At 38.3% G+C, this 11,874-nt stretch overlaps 1 protein-coding gene across 1 annotated transcript; it reads left to right on the forward strand.

The window, feature by feature from the left end:
* Positions 1 to 787: 787 nt before the first annotated feature.
* On the forward strand, positions 788 to 8,945 carry LOC144635223 (TNF receptor-associated factor 4-like). Its single transcript, XM_078494314.1, has 6 exons — positions 788 to 1,038; positions 2,722 to 2,785; positions 4,616 to 4,717; positions 5,332 to 5,406; positions 5,974 to 6,051; positions 8,106 to 8,945. The coding sequence occupies exons 1-6, from the start codon at positions 854 to 856 to the stop codon at positions 8,751 to 8,753; spliced, it is 1,152 nt and encodes a 383-aa protein (XP_078350440.1). The 5' UTR covers positions 788 to 853; the 3' UTR covers positions 8,754 to 8,945.
* The last annotated feature ends 2,929 nt before the right edge of the window (positions 8,946 to 11,874 follow it).

Genomic DNA, 11,874 nt, shown 5'->3' on the forward strand with positions numbered 1-11,874 from the left:
CCTTAATGTCATCACTGACAGCATTCCATCAACCATTAAGATCGCGCAGGACGCTTACTCATTTTATAATAAAATCATAAGCCTTATCTTCTGGAGGAGGTGTTAGCTCGAAAAAATTTAATTCTCTGAATTTTGAACATTGATTCCTCTTAAACTTATCAGGACTGACGTCACTACGACAATTCGGTTGACACTCTTTGCTTTAGTTCTCGATCTCAGGTCGCCTTGAGGAGAGTTGGGAAGAACGGACTTGCTACAGCTAGCACAACTTTACGGGTTTAAAACTCTTTCACAGCGACTGTTACATCACAGAAACTGCCTTTTCTCCTCAAGCTATCTAGTTGATCGACCCGGGGGGTACTCTCCCAAATAACCTATACGGTATGCCACTATGCCCAACGGGGTCGTGATTTTGAATTTGGGCTCCCGATCAGAACGGGGTATCCATTTTAGAGACGTTTCCTGGAACGGGGTATGATATTTCCCTGGATATTTCGAACGAACAAATGTTTCAAATTAACAGCAGCCAAAACGGGGGGGGGGGGTGAAAATTGATGTGTTTCTAGAAGTATCATTCTTGATTTAGGGACGGACCATTATTTTCCTGGAGTGGGATATATGCAAATTTTCTTCTGTACACTTTTTTTAAATATGCACCTCTGCAAACATTTTTAAATACATATTGTATTTGTAAGCAATTTGTTTTGTCTTTTTAGGCCCTGCAAACAATTTTTTTTCAATATTTTTCGTACCTCTTTGAGAGAGACACTTTGGGGTATCGAGCCCGCGTTACCCTTATCAAGCAGACAATCTCGTTCCCAGAGCCCCGCTGCCCTAAACCGTTGCATAAAAAATGGCGGACGCGAAGAAGAGAGCTGAAAAAAGAAATTGGCCGCCTTCGGGTTATGACGAGGACTTTGTGAATGCAGTTGAGGAAGATTGTCAATGTTTAATTTGTCATTTACCGCTTAAGGAGCCTGTACTGACGAGATGTGGCCACAGATTCTGTAGAGAATGCCTCGAGGTTTATTTTAGAAGGTACGGATTTCAGATTGGAGAATCTGCTGAATTTGTTTTAATATAGATGTAGTTTTTATTTTTACTGTTTACAGTTTCTGCGAATATAACATCTGTTGATAACCCTTTTTCGAAATGTTTTTTAAATAGTTGGAATCAAATAAAGATTCCTGTAAAATGGCTGTTTTAGTAATAGGATTAGTGTTTTTAGCATATCAAGGGAAAGCTTAATTAAGAATCCATACGAAGACTAAGAAACAGAAAGTCCTTATCAGGACTACCCTCATCCTGACTAATATCACACTGTAAACTCTAAAAGCTACATGTTACATGTAGCTATACATGTAGAGTGTAGATGAACTGCATGTGCAGTGTAACACAGTTAATCGGCCTTACCACGGTTTGCGATGCCATCTTGACGAGTAGGCAAAGCGGGCAGTTAAGATACTAGGCAAGAGTTTTTATTCACCAAGTTTGAAGGATGTAGCAGGGCTAGAAAGCATTCAGTTACGTTTTTAATTTCCTATACATAAGGCCTTGCCAGGGGGGTTCCCGTGTCGCTTGTCTAAATTTAAATATGTGCCATGTCGCTGTTTTATTGCTCTTTGTGTCGCTGTCGGTAATTAAATGGAAGGAAAATTGCTTGTCCTTGTCGGAATTTCAGTTTTTTCCATAAGGCTTGTCGTTTTTCTTAATTTTATTAGTATGCTGTCGCTACTTTTTGGGCCATGTTGCTTGTCGTAATTTACCCTGGCAGGGCCTCATACATTTGTCAGTATTTTTTTTTCCCGCGAAACGCATCAACCCACCAAACCGGAACGTAAACCTGCAGAGAAAATACAGGCAATTTATGTATGGGAGATTAAAAGCGTAACTGAACTTTTTCTAGCCCAGCTCCTTCATCCAAACTTTGTGAATAAAAACTTTTGCCTAGTATCTTAACTTAACAATTCAACAAGTTATCCAGAATTCAATTTTTGTAAAAGATATTTGCTGTCGGATTCCCATACAAACACTGTAATTTCTACCCACTTTGCCTACTCGTCAAGATGGCGTCAAAAACCGTGATAAGGCCTATCATAACTACATGTACATGTTACTTAGTATTATTATTTTATTTATTATAATATTTATTGCTTTTGCCACTGAAACATAAAATGTAGACCATGTAAATGTCCTCTATAAAATTAATGCAATGTCTTTGTTATGTTTTCAGTTAAATTACCGGTAGTGCTTGATTGAGATCAGCCCATCGAAGAACATTAAAATTCATATACATGTACCATTATGATGGTTTGAGTTATATTACATTTAATAAGTGATTTTACCTAACTTAAACTAGGAATCTGACCGCTTCGAGCGTTCTTCACAGTTTCAGTGATACCGGAAGATTTCCATCCTGATGAAATAATGCTTTTTCCGAGGAGATTAGAACGTCTGGACTGTATTGAGAAATTGGGGCCAAAATAATGGAATTAAGGTCGCAGAAATTAACGTTACCAAAATTTAAAGCACCTTAAATTATCAACACCAATTTTTGAAATTCATGTTAATTTCATGAAGTGTTAATTTCCTATAATAAGGTATATGACTACATAAATTCATGGTTTCTGGGTAATCACTTTTCTGATAAAAACAAAGACACTAATTATTTTATTTTTGTTAGCTGTTTAAGCCTTTGACTCTGTTAACACTTTTTGACAGGCAAGAAGTTTATCATCAACCTCACAACTGTCCTATGGAGAGGCAGGACTTGGATAGAGATCGGGTAAATTTTTATTTTTTTTTATTTTTTTATTTTTTTTTTTATTATTATTGCAACACCAAAAAAAACACTACTTACAAAGCAAAAACATACGCTAGTTACAATACTACTTACAAAAACAATACTTATACTACACTACTTACTATACAATAATTTTATAAACTAAAGTATTTACTACTACTATACAGGTTTTTTTTTTTACACAATTTTGCTTCATATATAATACACGCTTACACACTAGTAACACTACATAACACTACAAAAATTACAAATTTTCTGCCTAATTTTGAATTATCCTACTTTACCTACAATACTTATATGCTTCAAATATACAGTACGAATTTAGAATGTTATAAAAGAAGTCTTACAGAAGGAAAGCCCACGTACGCTGAAATTGGTCTAAGCATTTACTTGCGATTGCACTCTCTCTAAGTAGAGATCGGGTAACTGATGATGATGATAAGTAGCAATTGTTGGACGAGACTGAGTATGATATGAAGAATTATGATGAACAAGGAGGGTGTAATCCCCCAGGGGGGTACTTGGGGTTTTAATTGACAGGGATGATCGAATGATTTTTTTGGGTATGAAAGTTTTGATTCCGGGATTTTTTTGGGTAGGAAAATATGGCTAGTTTTTTTTTAGTTTAGAAGGGGTGTTTTGGGGTATTCAAAACAATCTTAAGTTTGTGGTAGTGCCTTGGCTGCATAGTTCTGTGAATAAAGTGCAAACAAACGTGTTTTGCCGTTGATTTTTGAGGGGTCAATTTTTGATCTAGGGATTTTTTTGGGTTATGTTGGAAGCCCTTGGGATTTTTTTTGGGACTTGATTTTTGCCCCCATTCGATCATTCCCGTCACTTAAAATCCCGAGTACCCCCCCCCCCTGGGTGTAATCTACTGAAGCCAAAGGCTTAAGGATTGAGGCAGATAACACCCTCTGAGATCTGCGCAATTTTTTTTACATCCTGTACTGTGGCTCTTACTGTAAGCTTGGCCTGCCTGTGTTTAAACTAACTTTTGGTTGTTTTTGCTATGTGTTTTGTTATGTGTCTAACCCTATGTTATGTGTCATAAAAAAGAAAAAATCAATCTGCACTGTGGCTCCTTTTCAAGTTAATGCAGTGAATGAAATTATCGAGGATAATACAGGTGTACATGGTTGCGCAGAGATATGAAATTTATCTTTTAATGGTTCAAATCGATAGCTTACAAGTGAGCGCAGCAATTGATTGAACACGAGAAGATAAATTTCATATATCCAAGCAACCATCTACCATTCTGTTTATTATGTAATCCTACTAATTACGATCTTTTTGACAATTTCCGACCATTTTCGGAAGATTTCCGAAGACTTGCAAAATGTTTCCGAAGGTTGTACAAATGATTCCGAAGATTTTCCAAAATTTTCCGAAAATGTCCGAAAGTTACTGAAGATCGTAGAGGAAGATGCGAAGATGTTTCGACTCAATATCCATAAAATTTGGCTTATTGAGCATTAAAACAAGGCAAACTCTGCGAGCTGATTGGTCAAAAATGACATCGCACATGTGTGGATATTATTTTTATCCACACGTGTGATACCATTTTTCTCAATTTGCTACCACTCGCTATACCACTGCAGTTTATATAATAATATGGTATATCTTTTGTGAAGTCACCTCCCCTTTAGTAATCCGTACATGCTTCATCTTATAAGAAAATTCTACTCTGGACTCAGTTGCAGTATCATCACTTTTCTTTGCCCAAATGAAGATTAAGTTCTTTACCATTACCTTCAGTCAAGTGACCTAGCTAACATCACAAGTCATGTTGATCTCTTCATTTCTATTTAGGATGTTTTTCCAGATAAAGCAACAGAAAGGAAGGTTCTTTCTTTTGATGTCAGATGTCCAATTAAAGGTTGTCACTGGACTGGGGAACTGAGGAACAAAGAGGTGAAAATGAAACACTTTTTTTGTCATTTTTTTTATTGTGATGTAAAGGTATTAATATATACTACTTATTAACCGAGAGTGAGGTCATTACAGGGGAATCTCAGACCGAGGCCTTGCCTTGATGTATTGACCGCGCGACAGCGAGGTCAATACATCAAGGTCGAGGTCTGAGATTGCTCTGTAATGACCGAACGGACGAGGTTAATAAGTTATTTATTATATGGCCTTTAAGCACTATCCAAAAAAAGAGTATAATCAAGGGAAAAAACACTGGAGGTAAAACTCGCTCTCGCTTTCTGTGGCTCTCTGCGTCGCTCATACTAAAGAAGTATATTTTTCTTTCAGTTATTGAAAAGATTTGTATTTTGTCGGCATTTTTTGTTGTTTTCGCCCCCTCGCTAGTAGCTTTTCAGTCAACTCAAAAAACCGTTGAGCCGAGAAAAAATTTCATAATGCCCGGTCATTACAAGAAAATAATGCCCGCTCAGCAGCCAATCAGAGCGCGCGTACTATTGTAGCCATATAATAATAATAACCCATATTGGCTCCCGTGCGGGCCTCAACTGGGACGTAATTGGCCTTATTTTTTTGTGTTTTACTCTTCTCTTTTGCAGGATCATATCACAAAGTGTGGCAAGGTCCAAGTAATTTGTCCCAACGGTTGTGGTGGTTCATTTCCCAGGGAAATGGTAAAACTTTTAAGTTTGAATTTTCATAATTATTATAATATTGTGTGTAGTTGCAGTACTATTATATTGTGTATAGTTATAATGTTGTGTCTCAAGGTACATTTGTATATTCATGACAGTGTACATAAATTTTAAGGCCTGACACTGATTTTGTTTTGGTGATAAACCTTAAGAAGTAGTAAATAAATTTTTGAAAAGCCCCCCCCCCCCCCCCCCACCCCCTCCCCTCTAAGATTATCAGTAAAAATATGGTATTGGCGACAGCCTACCCCTACCACTCCTTCCTTCTCCTTAGTAGTCTTCTTGCTCTCTGCCCTTTCTCATTAGCCTCTTCAAAGACTAATTTTGGATTGTATAGGAAAACGAGTGTTCTTTTTCTTTTTCTCAAAACTGAAAGCAATCGAATTCAACTATCGTTTCAAATGTATCTCTGCCAATGTAATATATAACATATCAGCAATGATGAGCTGACGCAAGCCTCCTGCCCAATTGCATGCATGCAAAGATTTCCATCGGTCATTCGTTTCTATATTAAATGCCTTATTGTTTTTTGTTTTTTTTTTTTAGATTCCAAATCACACCCAAACCGAGTGCCCATTAGAATTAGTATCCTGTCCTTATGTGCAGATGGGCTGCAAAAGAAAGGTATGTACTTTTATGCGGTTCATAGGCATAACATACATGGACATGCATGTAAAATCTACAAAGCTCAGCTGTCAGGACAACGTACTGCACACCGGACCCTGACCGGAGGTCGTGAGTTTAATTCCCACTTTTGGAAATTAAGAGCTCTCATTACTGTGGTGGGGTGAGATCAGAGACAGCCTGATAATGGATGCCTTATATTGGCCCTGGGGACATTGGTATGTGCTTTTATATGCTGAACCCCCTCCCGGGGTAGCCAAAACCTAAATTTTAATAAGGGCAGGAAACTTTTTTTTATTATTTTTTTTATTTATTTATTGCAAGACACAAAACAAAAAGTTACATTACATTGCATTGCATTATACTACTTACACAAAGGCGCTACTTACATTACATTACTCTAATTACAATACTCTACTTACAACTGACAGTACTTAGACTAATTACATCTGATGCCTACAATATTTTTTTTTTAATGCAACACACAGAAAAAAAAAAAAAAAAAAAAGACGAGCATACTTACAGAACAACTACTTACACTACCTTACGTAAAAATGACTTATATTCATACGTTACAGTTACATTACTTACTATACAATTACTTACGTACTTTACACTACTTACGTAACAGCTACATTACTTAAAGTACAATTAATTACATTCTTTACACTACTTACAAAACTAGCATTACTTACGTGACAGTTACATTACTTAACATACAATTACTTACAATCATTACACTAGTAATAATACGCTCTACATATAGTTCTTATAATAATATATAAACATAATTCTAGCTTAGGTTTCGTTATTTGCCTTCTGTCTTAACATACAACGCTTTCTAGAGTTAATTTCCGGACACTGCTCCACTTTTGAGGCTATTGTGACATGCCAGAAAGACAGAGAAATGTTTTATTTCAGGCGTCAGGTTGCGTGTCCTACAGGACCAAATATAGTATCTCGCCACAAGAAAGTGGAAGTTAAGCTTTTGTTGGGCAGGAAACTTGCGATAGTAAAGCTTTGAGCAAATGAAAGATCATCGCAGTAATGTACTCAACTTAAGCAGTTGAGAAAAGCAAGCCTGAAAAAATTTCAAGCTTAAACGGGAGTCGAACCCATGACCTCTGCGATACTAGTGCAGCGCTCTAGTATCGCAGAGGTCATGGGTTCGATTCCCGTTCAAGCCTGAAATTTTTTCAGGCTTGCTTTTCTCAACTGCTTAAGTTGAGTACATTACTGCGATGATCTTTCATTTGCTTATAATGTATATCCGCAGTACAAATATATGAATTTCATATATTCATTTCAGTATAGCTTTGCTTACCATTTGTTGGAAGAAACCGTTTGGGATCAGGGCTCGAGACTAACTATTGGCTAGTGACATGTTAGATTTTACTAGCCAAAAGTATTTTTTCACTTGTCAGACACATCGAATTCTATCAAGAACTGTTGACTTTTACGAGTTTTGCACTAGTAGGAAGCGAAACCTGGTAGCCAAAACCTAAATTTTAGTAGTCTTTGGCTAGTTGGCTACAGTTAGTCTCGAGCCCTGGCCGGATGGCCATTGAATTATCGTAAGGATTTGTTCCGAAATCAGCAAACAGACTAACCTGCGATCAGACAGACCGAAAGAGATGTCGCTTGCCATTTAAGAATACGGTTTCTTGTTATTGTTTTCCGTTGATAATAGACTAGAACTGGGAAACCGTGCAAATGGTAAGGGAAATTCCAGTTGGTTCGTTGCAACCTAAATCGCAGGACAACCTCTGCAGGTTATCTGCCCACAAGTGCCAACCGGAATTATCGGAAAATTAACCGTAGAATTTGCATTCCAACCGAAAATTCCGGTTTTCATGGCTAGATGGTAAGCACTTTAGTTCGAAACATTCAGTTTTCCCTGACACATTTGACACAGACGAAGCCGTATTAACGGTGAATTTCTCTTACGAAGCCTACAGTGAATGAAACATTCACTGTACTGAGGCTTGGTAAGAGAAATCAATGTAAACGTTTTCCGAGATTCAGCAGCTAATTGACTCCTTCTTTTCTTGTAGGTTCAACGACAAGATGTGGACTGCCATCTTGAATCTGAAATGAAGCCCCATCTTGACTTAGCTTGTGTGAAGTTACAAAACACAGAAGTGAAGTTAAATGCAACAGAAGTTAAGTTGAATGACGCACAAAAGGAACTCGCCACAACAAGGAAACTAGTTGACACACGGACGTTTATTTGGAAGATTGACGACTTTAGTGACATTTTGAGTCAAGCAAAGACCCTTAAAGAGAGCTGTATAGAAAGTCCTCCATTCTACACTGATAAAACAGAAAGTTATGGCTACAAGTTGAAAGTAAAAGTCTACCCCAATGGCGTGGAGCCTTACAAGAATACTCACCTGTCGGTGTATATTGTTGGGATAAAAGGTGAATACGACGCGATATTACCCTGGCCTTTCAAAAAGAGAGTGAAGATTACATTGATTGATCAACAAGAAGATTCTGCTAAACGGGAAAACATTTCAAGACAGTTCGTTTCGGACTATTTTCCAGACTCCTTTGCAAGGCCCGGGAAGGAGGACAACTCAGGACTGGGGTATAGTTCTTTTGTGTCTCACGAGAAACTTTATTCAAGGCGCTACATGTATCTTGTGGATGCTACCGTCTTCCTTCAGGTTGAGATAGGTCCGTCACACAGCGAACTCTGAATTTGTGTCCGATAATTTCAACGCTCGCGCCTTTGATTGTGTTTCTGCCAATGAAAAAAAAAGGCCTCGAAGAGCGTCAGCTGTACCTTATGGATTTCACAGTGGAACACTACAGTTAATTTTCGCATACGTTTATTCAGGGAGCATCCCCCCCCCCCTATCCTCTCGCTCTTTCCCCGTCCATTCCTCCCTCCCCCCAGTGCTCGACACTAACGCTAGTACACTAGCCCAGGGCTAGTAAAACTTCAGGCTGGGCTAGTAAAAATACGCTCCTACTAGCCTCAAGACTAGTAAGTTTCATGGAAAAATAAATTTACTAAAACTCTAAAACTTTCAAAGTTCTTTTAGAAAGCTTCATCAGGAGCTATTTTCCATAGCTTGAGTAATTTAAACCAGAGGACTTGCAATCCATATCAGAGCCGAAACGTACGTTAGACTTGTAAACCGGACGCCATCTTGGAAAAGGCTTTTCATCCTCGCTTCCATGTCACTCAAAAAGGGCCTGGGATAGAGCCACCCTTGGTCCGCCATCTTTGATTTTTTCGCGCGCGACCTGTTACAGTCTCTCTGCAATGAAGAAGATTTCAAGCTTTTTTAACACGCTACAGTCTTCGAGAAAACGTCCTGCGGCTGATAATCCCCAGCCAGAGTCGCATTCTTCAACAGACGGCAAGAGACCCCACGAAGAGAAAAAGAAATACAATAGAATTTTTCAACCAAGTTGGAAACAAACCTATCCTGAATGCCTGCTGATTACGATACCGTGACGCTGAAAACCTTGCGATAATAACGGCTGTCCTCTTCTGGATATGACGCCAGTAGGTTTATGTTTAGTTTAAGTGTAGTTCAAAAAGGAAAGGAGGCCTAATTCCTTAAGTGGACTTTTTTTGGGATTTTTTTTTTTTTTTTTTTTTTGGGGGGGGGGGGTGGGCTAGTGGCTTTTCCTTGTGGGCTAGTGATTTTCGTTACTCACTAGCCCATTGCCTAGTATCCAAAAAAGTTAGTGTCGAGCACTGCCCCCCTCCCTCCCTCCCTCCTTATGTTATGTAATGTTGTTGTTGTTTGATTACATTAAAACACATAACAAAAAAACTGTAAAACAGCATGTCAAGAATTCTTGAATTAAAGTTTATTTGTTTTCCATTGATTTCTGTCTCAATTGATTAACCGGCGGAATTAACATACAGTGCCGAATAAAGGAGACCTCCACTCTTACGACAAGTTGACGTTGAATCCGGTATTTCGTAAGATATCATTATCACCATATAAATTTAAACATAGCCAATGTAAACTTCATTGTACCTGAAGAAGGCTGGTTTGGCCAGCCGAAATATAGTACAAGACTAATTCTCTCATTCTACGTTGTATCGGTCTCTGCTTTTCAATTTCAGTTTTTTATGTGTCAAACCGATTAGATCACTCAGTTGATCCAACGTATACCGGTAGGAGATCGTACACGGTTTGCTTGCTTGAACTTTTAATAGTCGTTTTGGATTACAACCGTAGATCTTCAGACAGATCCGATTTTCCCTACTATTCTCTTCTTCATCATGGGCATTGACATCGCCTCGTGGAGAATTTGCATTGGTTCCTTTCATCACCGTTCTCTCTCAACTCATGTTTCTGCAAGCACCTCCAGCAATTCAGCGAAAACCATCAAGAGGTCGCCATACATATTAGTTTGTTTACTTATACTATTTTGTTGTCATTTTTTAAGCTTAGCATATTTTAAATTTTTTGTTTTATACTAGTACACTGTTTACATATTTCCTGTATTTAGTTTTACGTATTTCCGGTATTTCGTTAGATATCATTATCACCATATAAATTTAAACATAGCCAATGTAAACTTCATTGTACCTGAAGAAGGCTGGTTTGGCCAGCCGAAATATAGTACAAGACTAATTCTCTCATTCTACGTTGTATCGGTCTCTGCTTTTCAATTTCAGTTTGAGATAACGCCTTAATTTCAATTTTTTAACAGGACATGGGAAAAATAGCATTTTAAAGCAACAAAAAGTGGAAAATATTGTGGCTTTAAAATTTCCCACGCACCGCCATTTTGGATTTGACAATTTACCATTACACGTCATAAAATCCAAAATGGCGGCGCGCGGGAAATTAAAATCTTTAGAGACGAAAGATCCTAACAACCGTATACTGTTCAGCGACCAGCCCCGGTTTTGGAAGTACATCTCCAATCCGCAGGGTCTACGCGTAACCAACATAATGACGGGAAACAGGTTCACTGCGGAACATCAAATCCGTCGAGTATTGGCTGACATAGATAGGGTCTATACAGAGAGATGGTAATATATATAACCAGAAACACCTAAGGGGTGTCTGATGTCGACCGACTACTGGCAGCAGACACTGCACTTAAGTGATTTCTGTGGATTTTAATTTTTTTTTAAAGAAATTCGAGGGTATAAATTCCCCCAGGGGGGAGGCACTTGGGATTTCATGGGACAGGATTGATGAAAGCATTTTTGGGGGTTTGAAAATTTCGATTCCGGGATTTTTTTGTGATTTAAGTAGAGATGTTTTTGGCTATTAAAAACACTCCGAAGATTCAGGGTAGTGCCTTGGCTGCCTTGTTATGTGAATAGAGTACAAACAAACGTGTTTTGCTGTTGTCTTTTGAGGGTCAATTTTTGGTCGAGATTTTTTTGGGTTATCTTGGAAGCCCTAGAGATTTTTTGGGGTCCTGATTTTTGCCCCCATTCGATCATCCCCGTCACTTAAGATCCAGAGGACCCCCCCCCCCCCCCCCCCCGTGTACATTTCAAAACAATGTCCACGATTTGCGTTGTTGTTTCCCGTAGTAACGAAGAGCTTCTTCCGCATTCTGGCCACGCGAAAATTGAGGGAGAGCAAAAAGAAAGGGAAGGGGGAAATTAACAGGAAGAGAAGATTCATGATTATTATATGGATAGGAAAAGGGTGAAACTAAAACTTGCCGGAATCGGTTTGAAACGGCTCGTGAGTACCTTAACACACAGAAGAGAAGTAAGTCTTTTCCATATTTCGAACTGCTATATACAATCGTTAAATTCTCATACAAATTCTTATATTTAAGTTGTTACGTAAATAAATAAACTTAGTATAATTATACCAAACG

The sequence above is a fragment of the Oculina patagonica genome, chromosome 13 (genome assembly GCF_052425735.1).
Source record: "Oculina patagonica isolate OP01 chromosome 13, crgOcupat, whole genome shotgun sequence".
NCBI lineage: Eukaryota > Metazoa > Cnidaria > Anthozoa > Scleractinia > Oculinidae > Oculina > Oculina patagonica.

Excerpts from the sequence above, each read along its gene's own strand:
- LOC144635223 (XM_078494314.1), top strand. The coding sequence starts at position 854 with ATGGCGGACGCGAAGAAGAGAGCTGAAAAAAGAAATTGGCCGCCTTCG. Across the intron at positions 1,039-2,721 it reads CTCGAGGTTTATTTTAGAAG|GCAAGAAGTTTATCATCAAC; the intron begins GTACGGATTTCA and ends ACTTTTTGACAG. Across the intron at positions 6,052-8,105 it reads AGATGGGCTGCAAAAGAAAG|GTTCAACGACAAGATGTGGA; the intron begins GTATGTACTTTT and ends CTTTTCTTGTAG.